We start from the raw sequence: 24,975 nt of genomic DNA, 5'->3' as shown, positions 1-24,975 counted from the left end.
CGTCTCTACTAAAAATACAAAAAAAATTAGCCGGGCATGGTGGTGGGTGCCTGTAGTTCCAGCTACTCGGGAGGCTGAGGCAGGAGAATGGCACGAACCCAGGAGGCGGAGCTTGCAGTGAGCCGAGATCGTGCCACTGGGCGACAGCAGAGCGAGACTCCGTCTCCCAAAAAAAAAAAAACAACAACAAAAAAAAGTTGGGGGGCGGCGCTGGCTTCAGCCTCCCAAAGTGCTGGGATTACAGACATGAGCCACCACGCCCAGCCAAAAATATCTTTTTTAAAGGGACAAGGTCTTACTATATGGCCCAGGCTGGAGTGCAGTGGCTGTTTACAGATGCAGTCATCATGCACTACAGCCTAGACCTCCTGGGCTCAAGTGATCCTCCTGCCTCTGCCTCTGCCTCTGCCTCCCCAAGTGGTGGGACTAAAGGTGCATGCCACCGTGTCCTAAAAAACAAACTCTTTAATGTGCCAATCTCTCTCTCTAGCCACATTGAGCCTCTTCTTAAATACAGCATAACCCCCTACCACAAGGCCTTTGCACACACTGCTCCCTCTGTCTGGAACAGTGTCTCTTTGCATTCCCATCCTGATTTTACACAGTTAACTCCTGACATCTTTCAGATCCCAATTCAAAAGTTACTTTTTCAGGGAAATTTCCCTCAACCCTCCCAAACTACATCAGATTCCCCTGTGAAAAACCCTTCTGGCTTTGAATAACTTTCCTCCATAGAATTTATTACAACTTGTGATTATATGTTTAGTAGTGATTGGCTGGGCGCCGTGGCTCACGCCTGTAATCCCAGCACTTTGGGAGGCTGAGACGGGCAGATCACCTGAGGTCAGGAGTTCGATACCAGCCTGGCCAACTTGGCGAAACCCCATCTCTACTAAAAACACAAAAAAATTAGCCAGGTGTGCTGGCAGGTGCCTATAATTCCAGCTACTTGGGAGGCTGAGGCAGGAGAATTGCTTGAACCCGGGAGGCAGAGGGTGCAGTGAGCGGAGATTGCGCCATTGAATTCCAGCCTAGGATACAGAGTAAGACGCCATCTCCAAAATAAACAAAAAAAAGTTACTAGTGATTATTTAATTGCCTATCTCCCCCACTAGAATTTGCTTCTCACTGTCTCCCAGCATTTAGCACTGTGCCCAGTACAAAGTAGGTGTTTAATAATTGTTGAATGAACTATGAAAGTCACGTGACCCAACAATTTCACTTCTAGAAATCCAGTCTAAAGAAATATGTATAAACTATTCCAGCTATAACAATACTGCTATTCCTCCTGCCACTGGCACTTAACATTGATGTACTCACTACATGCTGTTTCATACACAAACTCATCTAATCTTCACTATAACCATATGAGATCCCCATTATTATATTCATTTTACAGATGAGAAAACTGAGGCACAGAGGTTAAGTAACTTGCCCCAAGTTTCCACAAGTAGTAAGTGGACAAACAGATTCAACCCAGACACAGTGGCTCTGGGACCCCAATTCAGGCACTCTATACATTATAATACAGATATATTTCATGCAAACTTCAACTGCAGAAATTTGAAATGGTGCTATAAATATTAGTCTTGCTTTTTATGTAAAGTTTGAAGAAATGCAAATCTCCCAAATTAAAAGTTTTAAGTTACATAATTTCAAAGCTGGAGGGTAGTGAATTGTAAGCATCCCCTTGGCCCCCCAACCCCATACATACACTTCACATGTGTTCATATGAGAATGTAAGTCTTGAATCATGGGAATTATGAATTATTTGTAATTTTCATTTTCTTTTTTTTTTTTTTGAGACGGAGTCTTGCTATGTTGCCCAGGCTGGAGTGCTGGGGTGCAGTGGCGCGATCTTGGCTCACTGCAAGCTCTGCCTCCTGGGTTCACGCCATTCTCCTGCGTCAGCCTCCCAAGTAGCTGGGACTACAGGCGCCCGCCACTATGCCCAGCTAATTTTTTGTGTTTTTTAGTAGAGACGGGGTTTCACTGTGTTAGCCAGGATGGTCTCGATCTCCTGACCTCGTGAACTGCCGGCCTCGGCCTCCCAGAGTGCTGGGATTACAGGCATGAGCCCCAGCGCCCAGCCTATTTGTGGTTTTCAAGAATGCATCCTTTATATCAATGCAACCACCCTGTCCTAGGCTTTAGTGCAGCAATATTTGAGTTTAAGAAAAAACTCATAAGCTCCTCTTGGGGGAAAAATAAGAACAGAAATGAGTGTCTGCTTTAAGACTGGAAATCAACTTTTATTCAGCAAAATGCTTGCTAACTAGATTTTGAAATCTAAAGAAAAACTTGAGAAAAAAATGCACTTTGAATTGACTGATGACACATTCTCAATCTCTCAACACCCAGGGAAAATAATGCTAGTGTGAATGAATATGGTAGTTTACTTCTGAGTCATGCAATTTAAAAGTTTTTGATTTTTGGTGAATTCATATGCTTTTGAAACTATTGACTATTATTTAGATAGTCATAAAACAAAAGTTAGTATGAAAACTATTTTTAAATGGTATAGTAACCTTAAGTTTACAGCAGAGTCTGTCTTAAAGGTATTGTTTAAACATGAAAGCTCAGTTTATCTGGATGATGTTAAGATGAACAGTTCACTCGATCATCTTTCTACAGCAGTCTTTCCTAATAAGGCAATTACTGATAGTTAGATTGCTAAAAATCCAAACACTTTACAATTTTGATGTTAACTCTTCCCTACCACCACATCTGTAAAAGATAAAAGTAGAAGACTGGCTAAATAAATCATGGTACATTCACCATGTAAAAGACTACGGCGCTATTAAAAACAAGATAGATGTGTATTTAACAGTCTGGAAAGATGCCTGTGATTCTAAGTTAAAAAGTGAGTTGCAGAGTAACATTTGTATGCATGATATAGTCCAATTCTTGTTTTTAAAATTCCTGTATGCATACATAAGTTTTTTGTGCAAAAAAAAAAAAAAGGGTCTACAGGATTCTTATAAAATCAGTAACTGTGCTTGCCCTTAAGAGAGTAGAACTGGGGAAGAAAAGAAATTTCACGTGTTTATTTCTTTTTCTCTTTATTTATTTTTTGTTTTTTTTTTGGAGACAGGGTCTCGCTCTGTTACCCAGGCTACAGTACAGTGGTGTGATCTTGGCTCACTGCAACCTCTGCCTCCCGGCCTCAAAAGATCCTTTTTTTTTGAGACAGCATCTCACTCTGTCGCCCAGGCTGGAGTACAGTGCAGTCATATGATCTTGGCTCACTGCAACCTCCATCTCCCAGGTTCAAGCGATTCTCCTGCCCCAGACACCTGAGTAGAGTAGATGGGACTACAGGCATGCACCACCATGCCTGGCTAACTTTTGTATTTTTTGTAGAAACGGGGGTCTCACTATGTTGCCCAGGCTGGTCTCGAACTCCTGGGTTCAAGCAATCCTCCCACCTCAACCTCCCAAAGTGCCAGAATTACAGTTGTGAGCCACCATACCCCAGCCTTCATGTGTTTATTTCTGACTTGCTTCTATTGACAGGCAGTAGAGTTCAGTGGTGTTAAGCTCAGTCTGCTTAGGTTTGAATCTGAGCTCTACTACTTACTTAGCTGTGTGATCTTGGGCAAGTTACTTAACTTCTCTGGCCTCAGTTTCCTCACCTGTAAAATGGGGACAACAATAGTACCTCCCTCAAGGGATGTTTGAGGATTAAATGAGCTGATGCATATAAAGTACTAAGAACTTTATCTGTCCCATAGTAAGTGCCACATATTTTATTGAAAAAGGTGTATCTTTACAGTGAGCATATTTTCATGTATTAATTTGAAATCCCAACCAACCAACCGTCCCTATGTAAACAATATAAAATGGTATACATTGGGGAGGAGACGATTAAAAAATAAAAAGCTCCCCAGGCAGTCTGATCACCAGCCAAGCTTGCAAACTACTGACTCAGAGGCCAAAAGCAGGGATAAACCAGTTGAAGTGGAGCTGAGTCCCAGCTGGGGAATGCAGGAGACTTCTGGAAGCGGAAAAAGACCATAAAAGACAAGGGAAGAGCAGGTCTCGAAGTACGGTGGGAAGCCTGGATGAAGCGACTCTACAGGGAGAAGGCAGGCAGTGTGTGGGCCTGGCGTCCTGTCCTGGCTTGTGTGGGGAGAGCTCACAAGTTGCTGTTTCTCCCCTGCCTGAAGTTACGACAAGATGGGGCACGCTGTGCAAAGGCTGCTCAGAAGGCAGTCAGCCTTCAGCAAGACACCCAGGAGAGCAGCCGAACCCTCCACCTGGGCCCTCTCACTGGCCAGTGAGCAGTCCAGCCAGCCGCCCCCTCATAGCTCCAGGGCCATTTCCCACGCACGCACAGGGAAATTAGGGCCTCAAGGCTGAGGAGCTTGGACTCAGTAACTCGCCTCAGGCCACATCATTTGGGATGAGAAACAGCTTAGAATCCATTTTTCCCTTGCCTCTGCTGGGATATATACCATCAGGTCTCTTCCCACTGCTGGGTTTAATGAGAGTCTGAAGAATTTCCAAATGGACCCAAGTGCAAATCATTTCTCTAAACAGTAGTTCTAGCTTCTCTATAAAATGACTGGGGGCCAGGAATGATGGCTCACACCAGAAATCCCAACTTTGGGGGGCTGAGGCGGGCAGATCACTTGAGGCCAGGAGTTCAAGACCAGCCTGGGCAACATAGTGAGACCCTCTTAAAAAAAAAAAAAAAAAAAAAAAAAGCCTGGGAGATCTGGGGAATACCTGTGGTCCCCAAATTTGAAGGAGGAGACTTCTTAGAAAGATGCGCATGCACTCTTAGACACAGTTAATTCCTGGGAATCAACAACTTCCTAAAGCGAATGTGAGACCCTAGAGTCAGAACTCAAGCAAAAATACCTTCTACTTCTCCTAGCGTACAACACAGGTTGTCAAGGTCTCTTGCTAATAGGTAACTTCCAACTTTAAAGTGGTCTTGAACAAAAGGGGGGCTACTGAGATTGAAGGAGAAGAAGAGGGCCTTGGATTATACCTCCCCAGTCCCCATCTCCCGATTTAGCCCTAAGATGCCTCAGAGTCCTAGGGAAAAACAGATCTTTCCTCCTGGGGTTCAGTAGCACCTGGCGAGGCTCTCGCGAAGGGAGGCAGCCCCCCAGAGGCAGCCCCCTCTGTGGCCTTAGCGCTGAGCCCTCTCCTCAGATGTTAGACAGCCACAGAGCCAGAGTCCTGAGTTCAAAGATGGGGTCGAGGGAGAAAGGAAGACGTTTGTTTGGCTTTTTGAGACAGTTTTGCTCTGTCGCCCAGGCTGGAGTGCAGTGGCGCGATCTCGGCTCACTGCAACCTCTGCCCCCCGGGTTCAAGCGATTCTTCTACCTCAGCCTCCCGAGTAGCTGGGACTACAGGCACATGCCACCATGCCTGGCTAATTTTTATATTTTTAGTAAAGACAGGGTTTCGCCATGTTGGCCAGGCTGGTCTCAAACTCCCGAGCTCTGGTGATCCACCCGCCTAGGCCTCCCAAAGTGCTGGGATTACAGGTGTGAGCCATCACACCCAACCCGTTTGGCTTTCTTTCCCCAGGTGAGGCATTCTGGTTCACTGCTCAAGCAGCAGGTTCCCAACACTCTTAAGTCCAGCAGACAGAGGCAGCTGCAGCCTGGAGGGAATTCTGTCAGCTGGAGGAATTTGCAGACCTCTGATGCTCTAGGTAACCCAGGGCCCTGAGGATGCCCAGATTTGGCTGGGGGAGGAGTGGAATTCCCCTAGTGGGGAAGGGTCTGTCAAGCTCTTCTACCCAGAGCAAGAGGTGGGAGGTCTTTGCTGCTGGAGGCAGATGGGGGTGGGGTGACAGTTCTCTGCAGAGGGCTGTCAGTTTAAGTGCTATCAGGTCTGGGATCTGAACCCTCCTTGTTCCCCCATATCTTAAAAGGGAGGCCAGAGGTCCTGGGCAGAAGTGCCTGCCACCCCCCACCCTCCTGGCGATTAGCAGGGGCCTGTGGAGGGAACAGGAATTCAAAGCCCTTGAGTCAGAAGTTAACTATTTCCAATCTTCCTCTAATTTGGCTGGGGCCAGAAGACTCCAAATATCTTTCCCTTTCCCACCCTGATTTCCAAATGGTCAGTGCCTCATACTTAGGGGGTCACACCTGTGTTCAAAATGTGACTCCACAATTTATTAGCTGGGTGACCTTAGATAGTTACAAAGTGACAAGCCGAGGTTTCCTATCCAGTTAAATGGGGCCAATTCCACCCACCCCATGGGGCTTTTAGGAGGATTAAAGGGGCTTATTACATAAAGTACATAGTGTGATTCTGGAATTCAGTAAGCTCTCAAGTGGTATCTGGGTGGTGGTGGTGAGTTTTCACAGCCCTTCCTTGCCAGCCCTGCTGCCTGCTGCCTGGGTTGGCAATGCCAGGTGACTAAATGAAATGAGAAAAAGGCAACTGAGGCAGACATGGTCCTCCAGTCTGAGAAGTGGGAGGGGAGTTGAGAAGGGTTGCTGGGAGTGGGGGCCGATATCCTGGTTCCAGGGAAGACTTCAGAGACCCTGGCCTCCATACTGGTACAACTGGGACTTCAGCCATTATGTCGCCATACTGGTACAACTGGGATTTCCCCAAACACTTTGCTGCCTCTGTTATGGGGTGAGACAAATTTCAAGCGGGGATGGACCCTGCCTATGCCTCACTGGCTCTCCCCACCTCACACTCCATGATCCAGCCAGATTCAATGTATCCAAGTCCCTGGAACCCTCGTGTTGTTCCTCTGCCAGAACACTCCACGCCACCTCTCATGCCCAACTCCCTTGCCTAATTCTTCTTCCTTGGCTGCCAGCTTGGACATCAGTTCCTCGAAGTTTCTCCAAGAACATGTCAGCAGCCCCTCCTATGTGACTCTATATCACTCCTTTCCCACCTCCCCCTCAATCTCTTTTTCTTTTTTTGAGACGGAGTCTCGCTCTGTCGCCCAGGCTGCAGTGGAGTGGCTTAATCTCAGCTCACTGCAACCTCCGCCTCCTGGGTTCAAAGCCATTCTCCTGCCTCAGCCTCCCGAGTAAGCTGGGATTACAGGTGCTTGCCACCATGCCAGGCTAATTATTTTTGGGTTTTTTTGTTTGTTTGTTTGTTGTTGTTAGCAGAGACGGGGTTTCACTATGTTGGCCAGGCTGGTTTCGAACTCCTGACCTCAAGTGATCTGCCTGCCTCGGCTTCCCAAAGTACTAGGATTACAGGTGTAAGCCACCATGCCCGGCCCCTCCTCAATCTCATATATGCATATATTGTACTTATTTTGCCTGTCTCTCTATACTAGCAGGTAAGTGGCCCTTTGAGGGCAGGATTTTTGCACATTTTGTTCACTAATGAATCCCCAGCACCTAGAACAGTACCTGACAGTAAACAGTACCTGAACTCTAATCAGGAGTTCATTGAGGGTTAGGAGCTGTGGCCTTACTTACCCTCTGAGTATCTAGTACCTAGTAGGTACTCAGACATTTGTTGGCTGAATGACCATTTCAACTTGGCTTTGGATATCAGACACTTCACTGTTTCTATAAGAGAGGAGCTGGATTTGAACATGTTGGCCAAATAAGGAGGCTGCTGCCCACCCACACACTGGTCAGGATAAAAATCTCCACCCAGGGCCGTGCACAGTGGCTCACACCTGTAATCCTAGCACTTTGGGAGGCTGAGGCAAGATGATTGCTTGAGGCTAGGGCTTCAAGGCCAGCCCAGGCAACATAGTGAGACTCCTTCTTTATTTTATGTATTTATTTATTTTTGGAGATGGAGTCTTGCTCTGTTGCCCAGGCTGGAATGCAGTGGTGCAATCTCGGCTCACTGCAACCTCTGCTTCCCGGGCTCAAGCAATTCTCCTACGTCAGCCTCGTGAGTAGCTAGGATTACATGGGCACACCACCATGCCAGGCTAATTTTTGTATTTTTAGTAGAGACGGGGTTTCGCCATGTTGGCCAGGCTGGTCTTGAACTCCTGACCTCAAGTGATCCGCCCACCTTGGCCTCCCAAAGTGCTGGGATTATAGGTGTGGGCCATCATGCCGGCCACCTCTAATTAAAACAAATATATATATATATATATATATTTTTTTTTTTTTTTTTTTTTTTTTTTTTTTTGAGACAGAGTCTTGCTCAGTCACCCAGGCTGGAGTGCAGTGACACGATCTCCGCTCACTACAACCTCCACCTCTCAGATTTAAGAGATTCTCCTGCCTCACCCTCCCAAGTAGCTGGGATTACAGGCACCCACCACCACGCCCAGCTAATTTTTTGTATTTTTAGTAGCGACAGGGTTTCACCATGTTGGCCAGGCTGGTCTCGAACTCTTGACCTCAGGTGATCCGCCTGCCTCGGCCTCCCAAACTGCTGGGATTACAGGCGTGAGCCACCGCACCCAGCCGCAAAAATAATAATAATAATAATAATTTAAAAATTAAGAAGGCCAGGTGCGGTGGCTCACGCCTGTAATCCCAGCACTTTGGGAGGCCGAGGCGGGTAGATCACGAGGTCAGAAGATCGAGACCATCCTGGCTAACAGGGTGAAACCCTGTCTCTACTAAAAATACAAAAAATTAGCTGGGCATGGTGGCACATGCCTGTAGTCCCAGCTATTCAGGAGGCTGAGGCAGGAGAATCACTTGAATCCGGGAGGCGGAGTTTACAATGAGCTGAGATTATGCCACTGCACTCTAGCCTGGGCAACAGAGTGAGACTCCATCTCAAAAAAAAAAAAAAAAAAAAATTAAGAACAAATAAATCTCCACTCAGAAAGAAGTTCTCAAGAAATTCGGCCGGGCGCGGTGACTCACGCCTGTAATCCCTGCACTTTGGGAGGCCGAGGCGGGCGGATCACAAGGTCAGGAGATCGAGACCATCCTGGCTAACACAGTGAAACCCTGTCTCTACTAAAAATATAAAAAATTAGCCGGGCGTGGTTGCGGGTGCCTTTAGTCCCAGCTACTCGGGAGGATGAGGCAGGAGAATGGCATGAACCTGGGAGGCGGAGCTTGCAGTGAGCCAAGATCACGCCACTGCACTCCAGCCTGGGCGACAGAGCGAGACTCCGTCTCAAAAAAAAAAAAAAGAAAGAAGAAAAAGAAAAGAAATTCAGGGCCCTTTCCAGATTCCCTTTCTACTTTTGAGGAAAGAAGCAAGCATCAGGATAAGGACAAAGAAAGGGAAGCTTTTCTCCCCCAAGACAAAGGATGAGGCCAAGTACATAATAAAAACTTGCTGTCTCTTAGCATAGAGCCAGATGAAAATCAAGACTCCGGAAGGGGGTGGGTCTGGCAGGGAGACTGTTGGGGTGGGAGAATGCAGAAGACACCTCACTACTTCAGAACAGAGAGGAGCTGATATCCCAGTCCAGGATCACAGTACTGGAATCCTCAGGTCATCAGTTAACCCAGCAATTGTGCCCCAGGTGTATAACTAACAAATAGGGGTGCACAGGTCACCAGAAGATTTGCACAAAATGGAAACTACTGAAATGCCCATCAAGAGCAGAATTGTGGATAGTCACATAATGAAATACTATACAATGAGAATCAACTAGAACTACATCCAGAATTATGCAAGAATCTCTCAATGGTGCCATGAAAGCAGCCAGAGCTAAGATAATTGTATCATCCTCTTACAGAAAGTTCAAATGCAGGCAAATTCACCTGTGGTACTCAGAAGTCAGAGAGTGGTTATCTTGAGAGAAGTGTTGAAATTAGGAGGGAGGGGGCATCCAAGGCCCTGGTAATGCTGTTTCTTGGTCTGTGTGCCAGAAACACAGGGGTTTTAAGTTAGCGATGTTCATCGGGCTGCACACTCATCATTTCAGCACTCTTATCTACATTTATTATTCTTCAATAACATTGAGTCTCTGAATGGAGACTGTTCAGCCTCAGGACCAAAGCCTCAATTGACTGGAGCTGGGGAGGCCCTTCCCTCCCTCCTCTTCCATCATCCTCCAAATGCTTTGCACAGGTATAGTTTCTGGCCCTAGAAACTCTTTGCTTGTCATAAGCAATGCCTTCCTTGTGCAGCAGGGAGGTGAGAGCACCCTGCACTGGGTAACCTAGGAACACAGTGGCATATGAGGAAGTGGGAAGGGAGACTAGAGGTTTGAGACCTGCTCCCCAGGCACAAGCTACTGGTGATGCAGGACAGTCTTCAGCAAGTTAACCCTACTCTGCTGCTAAGCCAGGAAAGCAGCCTGCTAGGCTTGAAGGTCCAGTTCCCATTCATTCCTCGGAGCCACATTTATGGATATCTCCCTGGATTGTGGAGGCAAAACACCAGGGTTTAAATCCTGGCCTTCTGTTTATTGCACCAGTGACCTCTCACTGACTTCCTTAACCTCATTTTACAGCTAAGTGGAAATTATCAACAACTGCTTTGCAGGGCAACCCATAAGCACAGAAAATTACTAAATTAGGGCCCGTTGGTCACCTCCAGTCGGTCCTGTCCTGCCACCGCACCCGCCAGCCATATTCTCCATGCAGTTCAACAAGGGCCACTCATACTGGCTCTCAGCCGAGGTCAAGAACCGGCTCCTGTCCAAATATGACCCCCAGAAGGAGGCAGAGCTCCACAGCTGGATCGAGGGACTCACCAGCCTCTCCATCAGCCCTGACTTCCAGAAGGGCCTGAAGGACAGAATTATCTTACACACACTCATGAACGAGCTGCAGCCAGACTCAGTCCCCAAGATCAACCACTCCACACAGAACTGGCACCAGCTAGAAAACCTCTCCAACTTCATCAAGGCCACAGTCAGCTATGGCATGAACCCCATGGACCTGTTTGAGGCCAGTAACCTGTTTGAGAGCGGGAACATGATGCAGGTGCAGGTGTCTCTTCTTGCCCTGGCGGGGAAGGCCAAGACTAAGGGGCTGCAGAGCGGGGTGGACATCAGTGTCAGGTACGCAAAGAAGCAGGAGCGGAACTTCGACTAGAACACCACGAAGGCCGACCAGTGCATCATCGGGCTGCAGATGGGCACCAACAAATGTGCTAGCCAGTCGGGTATGACCAGGTACGGCACAAGGAGGCATCTCTACAGCCCCAAGAACCACATTCTGCCCCCGTGGACCACTCGACCGTCAGCCTCCAGATGGGTACAAACAAGTGCGCCAGCCACGTGGGCATGACGGCTCCCTGGACCCAGCAGCACATCTATGACACCAAGCTGGGCACCAACAAGTGTGACAACTCCTCCATGTCCCTGCAGATGGGCTACATGCAGGGTGCTAACCAGAGCAGCCAGGTCTTTGGCCTGGGCCGGCAGATATACAATTCCAAGTACTGCCCACAAGGCCCAGTGGCCAACAGGGCTCCCTCGGGCACCAACGACTGCCCAGGCCCAGGGAAGGCCCCTGAATATCCCCCTTACAACCAGAAGGAGGCCAGCTACTAAGGCTCCCAGCACACTCTCTCCCCACATCGTCTCCCTGTCTGGGTTTTGGTGTTTTTCTCTGTTTTCTTCTTCTTCTTCTTTTTTTTTTAACCTGTTCAGTGTTGCCAATCAACCGAGGGTCTGTGAGTAGCGGCATGGGATCTGGCAGCAGGGATTTTCCCCCCTTGCCTTGGTTCCTTCGCAGAACTGGGCCACCAGGCTGTGGGGAAGGGGTTAAGGCTGTATCCCGATGCATGTAGGGTGAGGGTCCCTGCTGGCACGTCCAGGCTATGGGCTGAGCTGTGCTGGGGAGAAGAGACCTGGGCATGGAGGGAACTGGTCCCCAAAGGTTACCAGTTGCCTTGCCTCCTCTTTTGTCAGCCGATCAGTTTGTGGTTTCTGTACCCACAAAAGTTTCAGGACATATTAAAATAAAAATATGGCCGGGCATGGTGGCTCACACCTGTAATCCCAGCACTCTGGGAGGCCAAGGTGGGCAGATCACCTGAGGTCGGGAGTTCGAGACCAGCCTGACCAACATGATGAAACCCTGTCTCTACTAAAAATACAAAATTAGCCAGGCGTTGTGGCGCATGCCTGTACCAGCTACTCGGGAGGCTGAGGCAGAAGAATCGCTCGAACCCAGAAGGTGGAGGTTGCGGTGAGCCAAGACCGCGCCATTGCACTCCAGCCTGGGCAACAAGAGCAAAACTCCGTCTCAAAAAAAGAAAAAATATATATAATTTTTTCCCCAAGGAATGGGGCAGGGACAGTAGAGAGGGTGCTGGGAAATGAGTCCCCTAGGAGAGGGGACCTGACCACGATGCTAAAATATGTCAGGCTCCTGAGTGGCCGGCTTTCTCAGGACCCTCAGGCCTGCCCAGGGGCCCAGTGGGGAAACTGAGGCCCGCACAAGGAAGTAGAATTCTGAGTTGTTGGGGCTAAACCTGATCCCCTCTCCATGCTAACCACCCCCTACTGTGGTCCTCAGGTTTTTTTTTTTTCTTTAAGGTGGAGTCTCACTCTGTTGCCCAGGCTGGAGTGCAGTGGCGCAATCTTGGCTTGCTGCAACCTCCACTTACTGGGCTCAAGCGATTCTCCTGCCTCAGCCTCCCAAGTAACTGTGATTACAGGCACACCACCACCATGCCCAGCTAATTTTTGTATTTTTAGTAGATACGGGATTTCACCATGTTGGCCAGGCTAGTCTTGAACTCCTGGCCTCATGTGATCTGCCCACCTCAGCCTCCCAAAGTGCTGGGATTACAGGCGTGAACCATCGCGCCTCACCCCTCAGTAGGTTTTAAGGTGCCCCCAGCCCTCCATTTCCCCTTCTGGGCCTGACCAGCTATACTGCTTCATCTCCCCTGGCCACACGCCCCGCCAAGTACTGCACGGGGACCCCCTTACCCAGGGGCCCTGCACTGTGAGATAATGTGAAACACCGACTGTGGGCCAAATGCAATAAAACCTCTGTTTTTAAGAAAAAAAGAAAAAAAATTACTAGACTGTAAGCTCCCCAAGGGCAGGGACTTCGTTTTGTTCATTGCTTTAGTTGAAGTTGTGGAACAGTGCCTGATCTATGCAGATGTGAAATATATGCTTACAGGAAGAATGAAATGTAAATAAAGAGCATTCCCCAGAGTAGGGGCTTCCACAATAAAAGGCAGTTTTTACACCCAGAGCTGAAATAGACAAAACCATCTTGATGTTAACTTGTGCTCAGTCAGATGCATTATTGAAGTTGGAAGTTTCCTCCCAAAGCTGATGGTTAGTTTTTAATCTGACCCAAAGGCTGACTGTGGGTCAGATGATCCTGCTGAAGGCCATAATGAAGGACTGCATCTGTTTGACTGCCATTAAGCTGCCTCTCTCAGTTGTTCACCCTTAAGGATGAGTAGACCACTGTAGGTCACTCACTTTTAATCACGGCACTAATACCATGAAAGTTCCCTCCTCCCACCTCTCCACTGTCGGCTTCCAGACCACACTTGAAGGAAGGTGGCCCCCAGACTGTGGGACTGGGCTGGGGGAATGTGCCGGCTCTCCTTCCCTCCAGATTAACCTTTCCTCTTGAGCTAGTCAAGACCCCTCACTTGGGCCCTTAGAGACTAAATCCAAATCAGTTTCCTCTACATGAATGTTTCTGGAAAACCCTACAATAAAATAAAAAAAAAATGACTAAGCACTCTTGGGGCGGGGAGCCGGGAGAGCTTGTTATTTATAGCTGTGGGATTCAGGGATCCAACGTTCTACCCTCTCCACTCAGGCCCTGCTTTCTGGTAGTAAAAAATGCCAGGGAGCTGGGCACAGTGGATCATACCTGTCATCTCAGTGCTTGGGAGGCTGAGGTGGGAAGATTGCTTGAGCCCAGAGTTTGTGACCAGTCTGGGCAACATAGTGAGACTCCGTCTCTGCAAAACATTAAAAATTAGCCAGGCATGGCAGCACATGTTTGTGGTCTCAGCTACTTGGGAGGCTGTGATAGGAGGATCACCAGAGCCCAGGAGGTAGAGGCTGCAGTGAACCGTGATTGCATCATTGCATTCTAGCCTGGGCTGGGTGACAGAGCGATACCCTATCTCAAAAAAAAAAAAAAGCCAGGGAACTTGGGGGTCCAAAATTTCCGTTCAAATCCCAGCCGATCACTGCAGTGATGACTTGGTGAAGCGACAGTCATGTAGGCTTCATCTATAAAATGGGCCGCCCTTCACAAGGTTGTCAAATTCATTCATAATTCATACACGACTGGGCATCCTGTAAGGTATCAGGCCCTGGGCATATACCAGGAGGTAAAAGTTGTGTCTGTCACCCTCAAAGAAGTTCATGAGCTGTTTGGCTTTAGCGAATCCAATCCATTAAGCTGTGCCTCTGTTTCTCTACCTTCAAAACCTCAGGCAAGGCTAGACTATGGGGTTTCTGAAGTTCAAAATTCTGAGATTAAGAGCTCAGCTTGTTTAACATTTACCTCACCTGCTTCAAGGGAATGTTAGGAGGATAAAGCAAGCTCAGAGTTGCAAAAGGGCTTTGAAGGGGAAGATGCACATACAAACAAGGCATTAATTACATCAGATAAGTTCTTTGAGCTGAACTTCAGAGACACCCTTGATATTCATAACCCAAGGGCGAACAACAGGGGTTATTGTTCCTTAGCAATATGGAAACTTGTCTGCTTGGCTAAACTTGAGAGTGTATATGTTCCTGCAGGATAACCCTTTCAACGTGGCTGGATCCAGGCTGGGGATCTATGTTTTGAGGATGAGGAATTAGGGTGCAGGTGGGGTGGCAAAAGTGCCAGCTGAAGACCAAAGGGAGAAATAGCAATATGTTTTGTTGGGAAGTCCCAATTTATTGGGACCAACTGGACCAAGAAATGCACTTTTACTTAAAAAAGAAAGCAGCAGCCCATGCCATTGGAAGCCTACTCTAAGACCCAGCCATGTGGCAGGGAGTTTCAAGGTGCGCCAAGCGCATTAACCCGTCCTTTGTTGTATAACCCAGGTGTGCTCCTGGCGCAAACCCACCATTTTTCACAATCGTAAAGCAGACATCCGAGAAAGCTGAATTTCCTCTAAAGGTTTAAAATGCCTGACGTCATCGGGAAGCACTCGCCAACCCAACCATGAAATCGAAAACCTGATCACTGCTTCCCCCCAAAACTTCAAGCCTAGTGAAGTGACAGCTAATCTGATATTTCTTGCTTCAGTAGGAAAGATAAGGTACAGACAACACTCAAAGCTATAGCCTACTCTGGGAGACTGTAGTCAGAGAACTTGACAATGGGGCGAGGGGAGGGGGCGTAGATTTGGCATAAGTCTGGTTAGCAAAAAGGCTTCCTCAGGGAACCGGAATTGGATTTGGGGCCCTGCCCGAGTTCACATTTTTACAGGTTGGCTGAGTTGCAGTTTGTTAGCCAGCCAGTAATAAACCCCTGCGCAAGAATTTAAAGTTTATGAGGCATGGCTTCTTAATGCCTCTCCTCAGCTCCCTACAGCCAAGGGTTTAAGGAGCCTAGCCTAGCCTGGGTGTTAATTGTTTTGTCAATCTGCAGAGTTATTTGCAGAAAGAATTTTTTTAAAAAGGGCTTCCATAGACTCAAGGTCCTCAATCCTCTTTTGGAGAAATAAAAGACAGCCACTGTGTCCCCTAGGCATTGACAGCCCCACATTCAAGCAGTGGGAATTTGTGCCTGGGGTGAGGGGTAAGTTGATGGAGACTTTAGAAGAATGCTAGGTAACAAGGGTTCTCAATGTTTTGAAAGCCAGGTGAGCCACAGTTCCTTCCCCCCAAAATGAATACTCAAGTTCCCAAAAATTTCAGTGTAAGGATCCTCTGAAACCCCACCCAAGGATCCAGGGTTATACCCGTTTAAGAACTAAGGTTTCATCTCTTGCTGGAGCCCCCATCCATTGTCCTCTTAACGTAGAGGGAGAAAGCCCTCCACTAGCCAGCAACCGCCTGGGTCTCATAACACACAGGTTCTCCTCACTAAAGTTGCACCGCCCACCCCCTCAGGTTTTTGAACTTGGGGAGGGGGGGTAGGAGTTACTGAGGGATCAAAAATGTGCTTTGATCTCCCGTCCATCGCCCCCATAGCCCCAGGCCTGCCAGCTTGGGACACTGACCCCCTCAAACTCCCCCCAGTGACCTAGCATCCCAGGCCCGAGACGCTGGGGGCGGGGTGGTTCCCGTACGTGATGGCCCCAGCTCAGGTGTGCCAGGGCCCAGTTTCCAGGCAGGCTACAGGGGCGCAGGCCCTCCGGGAAGGGCAGGGTTAAGAGTGCATTCCAGCTGCCGAGGAAGAAGGGGGGCGGGGTAGGGGAGCTCGGAGAAAAGAAACAGACCCGGTCTGTCTGTCGGAGACACAAAGCACGGTTCACAAAGGGGACCCGAGAGGGGAGAAGGGGGCTGCCCGGGGCACGGCTCATCCCCACACCTGCGCGGGGGTTGGGGTAAGAATGTGGCCGGCGCATTCCTCTGCTGGGGCCAGCGGGGGAGAACTTCCCACGTCGAGACTGGGTGAGGGGCTCAGCCATCCGGGACCTCGGAGAAGGGGGTCAAGGTAAGCAGTGGCTACCGGACAAGGGGCTGGATGTCATAGGCGCTCTGCTGCCCAGCCTTCTCCGTCAGCCACCACCCCCAATCCCGGCCCCCGAGGCGCGTTCTGCGCCTCCCCGGGAACTGAGGTGGCGCCAGGAGTCCCTTGCCCGGGACCGAACACCCCTCGCGCGGTCCACACCAGAGTGATCACGTGCGGCCCCTACCCCGCGGTTCCACCCTGAGGGTCTTACCTTTTCCCAGCGCCTGGCCGGGCTCCTGCTCGGCGTTTCTCGCCTCCAAGGTCACTTCAGCCTCCCCGAAGACCGCCCGGCACGGCTCGGAGGCCGCGCACTGCAGCCAGCAAACCTGCGCCCGAGGGCAGAGGGTGAAGAAGGAGGCTGGGTCCAGGCGTGCCCGGCGCTGCACTCCCAACCCTGCAGGGTCCTCACGGGCCTTCCGGGACTCCCTTGGTCCCAGGGAGCGCAGCCCCGCGCTCTCCCCGACGCCACTGCCCCATGCGGACCCCGCCCGCCCCCCAGGGAGCGGTCCCGGTCGGGGCCAGGGCGAGGCTGTGGAGTACCTGGAGGAGGAGGAGAGACGCGAGAGGTCCACGAGGGAGCCCCATGGCTGCAGACAGAGGGGTGAGGCAGCTGCCGCGACGGCAGGCCGGTGCTCCGCTCAGCTCTTGCCCCTTTGAGCACCGCAGCCCCCGGGAGCCAGCAGGAGGAGGCCAGGTGAGCGCAGGTGGGTGCTGATTGGTCCAGCGCCACAAGGTCCCGCCCCCTCGCAGGTGGGACCGATGCGGGTGCGGTTGAGGCCCCAGCGAACCCCTCCTGGCCTCCCGGATTCCCTCCTGCGCTCTCCTGGCTTTTCTGGAGCTGTTCTCTGCAGGGACTCAGCCCCTGTCTCGCAGTTCTGGGTTAGAGGAGAAAAGAACACCCAGTGCACTCCTCAGCCTCCGCAGTACGGGAAGAGAAATGTTTCCTTGCCTTGCGGCTACAGCGGAAAAAAGTGGAGACACATCTGAAGTCCACTGAAAACGGAGGCTCCGCATTCATGATCCCTGGAGGCGCTGTTATCCCAAAGCTTTGAAGCAGGCCCATGTGTCCTCCCACACGCGGCTACAGCGGGGCCGTCCAAGCCTGTTTCTCCACCTCCGGTGCCAGCCCGCCGGGGAGGATCCTCCGGGGTATAAAACTAGCAGATCCCGAGGGACCGCGTTTCTGAATTGGATACAACTTCCTAATTTTTTTTTTTTTTTTTTTTTTTTTTTGGAGACAGGGTCTCCAAAGACCCTGGTCTTTGGACTGGGACTGTTTTTTGGACCGGTCTGTCGCCCAGGAGTGCAGTAGCGCGATCTCGGCTCACTACAGCCTCGACCTCCCGGGCTAAAGCGATTCTCCTGCCTCAGCTCCCGCTGAGACTACAGGCTTGCGCCACCACACCCGGCTAATTTTTAAAAATTTTTTGTAGCGATGTGGTGGGGCGGGGGGAGGAGGGGAGGGTCACCCTATGTTGCCCAGGCTGGTCTCGAACTTGTGGACTCAAGCGATCCTCCGCCTCCCAGAGTGCTCAGGTTACAGGCGTGAGCCGCTACACCCGGACCGCTTCTTCTATTTCACAGCTAAACAAAGGGAAGCTAGTCGAGAAAGTCCCAGAGTTTGGAAGCTGTAGTGGTGCCAAAGGGTGCGAGCTAAGAGGGTTATTAGTCCCATAACCTCCAGCACCCGTACCCCCCATATAAATAACGCTTTCTCAACTTTCTGTAAAATGTAAATAAAGACAATTTTTAAAATGCAGAGGTTTTGAAATTGGTCTGAAATACTGTATATAATCTGGGTAAAAACTGCTTGCTGCGTAAAGCAGCCTCCAGAGATTCTCCCATGGAAAACAGCTCTCCCACACCGTTCCTAGGAGATAAACGCCAGACGTGGGATTCGTTCCTCTACGTTACTCTCATTCCACTACGTTAGACACGAAGTGCTTTCCTCTTGCTGCACACAAGTGGGCTCTGGTCATAAAAACGGTCCTGAGTCTCAATCACTACCCCACAAGCCCTTCCCCACGGAGCTGAGCTTTCCCGGCCAGTCTTTCTCGCCTGTCCCCTCACTCCTCCTCCACCTTCTGCTGCTGCCTTGAGAAGCCCTGGATGCCACCTCCTGGTCCTTCTCCCTCCCCGTCCCCAGCTCAGATTTAGGGGTTTGAGGAACGGACTGGAGACTGGAGAGGTTTTTTTGTTTTGTTTGTTTTTTTGAGATGGAGTCTGACTGTCGTCCAGTACGGTGGCGTCATCTCGGCTCACTGCAACCTCCGCCTCCCAGGTTCAAGCAACTCTCTTGCCTCAGCCTCCCGAGTAGCTGGGACTACAGGCGCCCACCACCACACCAGGCTAATTTTTGTATTTTTAGTAGAGACGGGATTTCGCCATACTGGCCAGGCTGGTCTCGAACTCCCGACCTCAGGTGATTCGCCTCCCTTGGCCTCCTAAAGCGCTGGGATTACAGGCGTGAGAAACGGCGCCCGGCCTGGAGTTTTAAATGACAGATTCTTTGACCTTCCAGGGCTAACCTGGTAATCTATCCGTCCTCCTCCCCGCCAGGCCTGTGGCTAAGCCATGGATTGCTTGCGTTGCGAGGGTGGGGGTCTTGCTCTCTCAGGCTTAGCATGGGCCCTTGGGCCGGCCCTGCCTGGGTTCAAACCCAGGTCCCACCCCTTAGCAGCGCTGAAGCCTCGGGGAAGTAAAATAAATCCCTTGGGCCTCAGTTCTGCATCTGTCAAATGGGGCTGTTATGATCTTAGTATTTTACCCTTTCATAGATGAGTATTAAATAAATTAGAAGGTTTGAAACGCTAAACATCGTATCCGGCACAGAGCAAGTGCCCAAATGCTGCCTGGTACTATTGCTCTCAGATGTCTGCCGAGCCGTCTCTCTTTCTAGCACCCCCACATCCCCTGAATTAAGAGAATGAGAAGCGTTGTAATCCTCCAATTTCATGGCTGAGGGTACAACGAGCAACTGGCATTTGGTATCTCGGGAGCACTCCCTTATCCGGCGGGTGAGCCCAGCAGCTGGGGCTGGTACTGAGGCTGGGGGTGGACCACGCGGTTGGGAAAGCCTGGGCTGCTCGCTGAGCTCCGCGCCCTCCCGGCCTGGATCTCCCGCGGGGCGCTTTTCATGCCCGAGGGGAGGTAGGTCTACGCGCACCCGCGCGGCGCAATGGAGTGGGCCCCCGGCGGGACAGGGTGGCCAGGCCTACGCTCGCCTCGCAGGTTCCCCTGCGCCCACCCGGAGCCAGACGAAGCCATTAGGCAGACGGTTAAACACAAACGAGCCTCGGGATGCAGGCTCTAATTAAGTAAACACCCGGCTGGAGGGCTGTTGAGCGCGCTCATTTCCGCCTCCTTCCCGGGCACTCAGCATTCCGGGCGGGGGCGGAGACAGGAGCGGAGACTGGAGAGTCAGCTCTTCTGCCTGCTACGCGGACCGCTCCGCTGCCTTCCCCTTAGCTCCCCTTGTCGGTCATTCACTCATTCATTCATATCAAAAACATTTGCTGACAGCCGGCGATGTGCCAACCACTTAAGATACAACAGTGAACAAACATCCCTGCGCCTTCGGACTTGCCATCCAGAGTGTGGAGGGTAGAGGAAAGTGAAAAAATACGTGGAAATATAATATGTTAGATGGTAACATGTGCTGTGTACAAGAACAAGGACAGGGGGGCCCGGCGCAGTGGGCAGTGGTTCACACCTGTAATCCCATTTAGGAGGCTGAGGTGGGTGGATGAGCCCAGGAGTTTGACACCAGCCTGGGCAACATAGCGAGACCCCTGTCTCTACAAAAAATACAAAAAAAATTAGCCAGGCTTTCTGGCACGGGCCTGTAGTCCCAGCTACTCAGGAGGCTAAGGCAGGAGGATAGCTTGAGCCCAGGAGGTTGAGGCTGCAGTGAACTATGATCGCACCACTGCACTCCAGCCTGCTTTATTTTTTGAGGAAACACCATACTGTTTTCCATAGCAACTGCACTTTTTTTTTTTTTTTTTGAGACATCTCGCTGCCATGCCCAGGCTGGAGTGCAGTGGCGCGATCTCGGCTCACTGCAGCCTCTGCCTCCTGGATTCAGGCGATTCTCCTGCCTCAGCTTCCCAGTAACTGGGACTACAGGTGCGCACCACCATGCCCGGCTAATTTTTGTATTTTTAGTAAAGACCGGGTTTCACTATTTTGGCCAGGCTGGTCTAGAACTCCTGACCTCAAGTGATCAGCCTGCCTCAGCCTCCCAAAGTGCTGGGATTACAGGTGTGAGCCACCGCGCCTGGCCGTGACTGCATCATTTTACATTCCCAACAGCACAAAGTGAGACCCTATCTCAAAAAAGCGGGGAGGGGGTGGATTGGGATTGGATTTGGAAATTGGAAATAAAGTGATTTACAAGGTGTGCCAGTCAGGGTCTAGCAGGAAACAGAATCGAACTCAGGAGGTTCAAGTCTTTTTTTTTTTTTTTTTTTTTTGAGACGAGGTCTTGCTCTTGTTGCCCAGGCTGGAGTGCAATGGTGAGATCTCGGCTCACTGCAACCTCCGCCTCACGGGTTCAAGCGATTCTCTTGCCTCAGCCTCCCGAGTAGCTGGGACTACAGGCGCCTGCCACCATCCCCAGCTAATTTTTGTATTTTTAGTAGAGGCGGGGTTTCACCATGTTGGCCGGGCTGATCTCAAACTCCTGACCTCAGGCAATCCACCCACCTCGGCCTCCCAAAGTGCTGGGATTACAGGCATTAGCGACCACGCCCAGCCAGGAGGTTCAAGTCTTAAGGAAGGGACGAGAGAAATGCGCAGGGTTCAGGGAGCCCGGACAACAGGGGTGTTGAGGCACCAAAGACAAGCAAGAGCTGGAAGGCATGACTACTTTGAGAACTGAAGGGCAGAGAGGAAATCATGTTATTAGAAGTCCGTGGATAAGGGGACAGGGAAGTGTGGGATCCATTCCCAAATGCAGCTGTGATCAAGGAAGGCACAGCCACTGCCCAGAGGAGAGCAGAGAAAGTGCAGGGAAAAAAATACCCCAGCATCTCTCCCCTCTTGCCTTTCATCTCCTGGTGGCACCTACCATTCACCAAACCCACTCAGAAGCCGGAGGCAAGAAAGCCCAGGTTGCTTTCTAGAGGGGTCATTCTCCCCAGGCTCAGGACAGGGCACAGAAGGGCAGAAAATGATGAGAGCTCGGAGAGCAAACAAGAAAGCCCAGAGGCCTTACTCAGAAAGTGGCATTAGAACAAAGACTTGAAGGAAGTGAAGGAACCATGCTTTGGAAAGAGCATTCCAGGCAGAGAAAACAGGGCAGAGGCCCCGAGGCAGTAGATTACTTGGAACAGCAAGAAAGCCAGTGTGGCTGGAGTAGGGAGAGCAAGTAGGAAGTGAGTCAGAGTATGGGAGGGCCAGGATCACACCTTGTAGAGCATGTAGGCCATTGTAAGAACTTTGGCTCCTACTTGGGGAACGAGGGGAGGCAGCCACTGTTGGTTTTGAGCAGAGGAGTGATGTTGAGAAAATTATAAGGGACAAGGGAAGCAGGGAGGCTGGTGGGGGCTCCATTGCAGTTATCCAGGCAAAAGATGAAATGGCTTGGTTCAGATTGGTCATTATGGAGTGGGTCTGAAACAGTCAGACTTTTTTTTTTTTTTTTTTTTTTGAGACAGGGTCTTGCTGTCACCCCAGCTGGAGTGCAGTGCAGTGGCATGATCACAGCTTACAGCAACCTCAACCTGTCAGGCTCAAGTGCGATCCTCCCACCTCACCCTCCCAAGTAGTTGGAAATAAAGGTGTGTGCCATCACGCCTGGCTAATTTTTTTTTTTTTTTTTTTTTGAGGTGGAGTCTCGTTGTGTTGCCCAGGCTAGAGTGCAGTGGTGCGATCTGGGATCATTGCAACCTCCGCCTCCCAGGTTCAAGCGATTCTCCTGCCTCAGCCTCCTGAGTAGCTGGGGCCACAGGCGGGTGCCACCACACCCAGCTAATTTTTGTATTTTTAATGGAGGTGAGGTTTTGCCATGTTGGCCAGGCTGATCTTGAACTCCTGACCTCAGGTGATCTTCCCACCTCGCCCTCCCAAAATGCTGGGATTACAGGCATAAGCCACTGCACCCGGCCTAATTTTTTAATTTTCTAATTTTTTTTTTTGTAGAGACAGCATCTCCCTATGGCCCAGGCTGGTCTCTAACTCCTGGGCTCAAGCGATCTTCCTGCTTCAGCCTCCCAAAGTGTTGGGATTACAGACATGAACCACCATGCCTGGCAGAAGATTTTTTAAAACCCAGAAAGTAACAAGCATTGGTGAGGATGTGGAGAAATTGGGATTCTTGTGTGCTGTTTGTGGGAATGTAAAATGGTGCAATCACTATGGAAAACAGTATGGTAGTTCCTTAAGAAAAAAAAAATAGAATTACCATATGATCCAGCAATTCCATGTCTGGGTACATACTCAAAAAAAGTGAAAGCAGGGGCCAGGCACGGTGGCTCACGTCTGTAATCCCAGCACTTTGGGAGGCCGAGGCAGGTGGATCGCTTGAGGTCAGGAGTTTGAGACCAGCCTGGGCAACATGGCGAAACCCCATCTCTACTAAAAATACAAAAATTAGTTGGGCGTAGTGGTGCACGTCTGTTATTCCAGCTACTTGGGAGGCTGAGGTGGAAGAATTGCTCGAACCCAGGAGGCAGAGGTTGCAGTGAGCCGAGATTGCGCCATTGCACTCCAGCCTGGGTGACAGAGTGAAACTTCATCTCAAAAAAAAAAAAAAGCAGGACCTGAAGAGATATTTGTACACCCATGTTCATAGCAGCATTATTCATAATAGTCAAAAGGTAGGACCAATCCAAGCACCCACTGATAGATGAATGGATAAACAAAATGTTTAATAGGTACACAGTTTCAGTTTTGCAGGATGGAAAGAGTTCAATGGATGGTGGCAATGGTTGCACAATAGGAATACCACTGAAGAATACACTAAAAAATGGTTAAGATGGTAAATTTTATGTTATGTGTATTTTACCACTTTTTTTTTTTTTTTTTTAATTTACTAAAAAAATTTAAAAACCCGTGATCAGATTCTGGGTATATTTTGAAGTATTGTCAACAAAATTGGCCAAAAGATTGGATGTGGAGTATGAGAGGCAGAGCAGGTCAAGAATGACTCCAGGGTTTTGGGCCTGGCCTGAGCAACCAGCAGGGTGACAATACCATTTCCTTTTTTGAGACAGAGTCTTATTCTGTTGCCCAGGCTGGAGTGCAGCAGCACAATCACAGATCACTGCAGCCTTGATCTCCCAGGCTCAAGAAATCCTCTTGTTTCAGCCTCCCAAATAGCTGGGACTACAGGTGCATACCACTATGCCCAGCTAGTTTTTTATTTTTATTTTTAGTAGAGATGAGGTCTTGCTATGTTGCCCAGGCTGGTCTTGAATTCCAGCCAGGAGGATTGCTCAAGCGATCCTCCCTCCTCCGCCTCCCAAAGGGCTGGGATTACAGGTTTGAGCCACCACACCCAGCCAGACAACGCCATTTCTGAAATAGGGAAGGGAAGTGTAGTGGACACGGTCAGGACCCTGCTTGGACTCCCTGGGATCACTTTTCCAGTTTTCGAACTCCCTTCCCTTGGCACTGTGTGCTGTTTAAAGAGCCTGGTGCCTCCCCCACCTCTCTGTTACTCCCTCTCTCTCCTGTGACACGTCCCCACTTTGCCTTCCACCATGATTGGAAGCTTCTGGAGGCCCTCAGCAGAAGCGAATGCCAGCACCATGCTTTCTGTACAGCTTGCAGAACCATGAGCCAAAATAAACCTCTTTTCTTTATAAATTACCCAGTCTCTGGTATTCCTTTACAGCAATGCAAATGGACCAACACAGGGTCAGAGGTCAGGGCTATCAGACTCTTACCTCTCCAGACTTCCCCACAGCACCCAAACTGAGACATGCCCATGGCCTGAAGTTAGGGTCCACAGATCTGAGTTGTGAATCGTGCCTCTGAAAATGACTGCCTGAGTGACCTGGTGTGAGTTCCTTGACCCCTCGAAGCCCCCCGGAACTTTCCACTTGATGGGTGATGGTGAGATTAGCCCAAACTGAACTCCTGGCCTTCCCCGACACACCTGCGCCTCCTGCACTCTTTCCTTCCAGAGGCTCAGGCCAAGCCATCTTCCACTTTGGCTCCCACTAGATCCCTGAGCTTTCCCAACATCAGGGGTGGGCCTGCCACAGGCCTTTGCACTTGCCGTTCCCTCTGCTTGGATCACTCTTCCCGGACATCCACCTGCCCCTCTCCCTCACCTCCTTCAGGTCTCTGCTCAGATGTGGCTCATCAGAGAGGCCCTCCCCAAGCTCCCTGCAGAGACAGCACTCTCCCATCACTCTCTTTTTCCCCTTTACTCTGCTTTTTTTTTTTTTTTTTAAGCTTTGTAAAAGTTATCTTTGTAGAGCCGGGGTCTCACTGTTGCCCAGGCTGGTCTCCAACTCCTAGGCTCAAGTGATCCTCTTGCCTCGGCCTCCCTAAGCAGTGGGATTACAGGTGTGAG

General features: G+C 50.2%; 1 protein-coding gene and 1 pseudogene across 1 annotated transcript in view; one reads left to right on the top strand and one right to left on the bottom strand.

Moving 5' to 3' along the window:
- CDH3 (cadherin 3) overlaps positions 1–17,849 on the bottom strand; it is a 54,418-nt gene extending 36,569 nt beyond the window's left edge. Inside the window, exons 1-2 of the mRNA XM_054454109.2 lie at positions 16,989–17,849; positions 16,660–16,774 (exon numbers count right to left, since the gene is read on the bottom strand). Of these exons, the coding sequence (XP_054310084.1) occupies positions 16,660–16,774; positions 16,989–17,033 (160 nt within the window). The 5' untranslated portion in view covers positions 17,034–17,849. The remainder of the gene's footprint in view (positions 1–16,659; positions 16,775–16,988) is intronic.
- Positions 4,180–11,490, top strand: LOC129016024 (calponin-2-like; annotated as a pseudogene).
- Positions 17,850–24,975: the final 7,126 nt, after the last annotated feature.

This window comes from Pongo pygmaeus, chromosome 18 (genome assembly GCF_028885625.2).
Source record: "Pongo pygmaeus isolate AG05252 chromosome 18, NHGRI_mPonPyg2-v2.0_pri, whole genome shotgun sequence".
Taxonomy (NCBI): Eukaryota; Metazoa; Chordata; class Mammalia; order Primates; family Hominidae; genus Pongo; species Pongo pygmaeus.
Note: the sequence above shows the minus strand (reverse complement) of the source record. Positions and strands in the feature narration are given on the sequence as shown.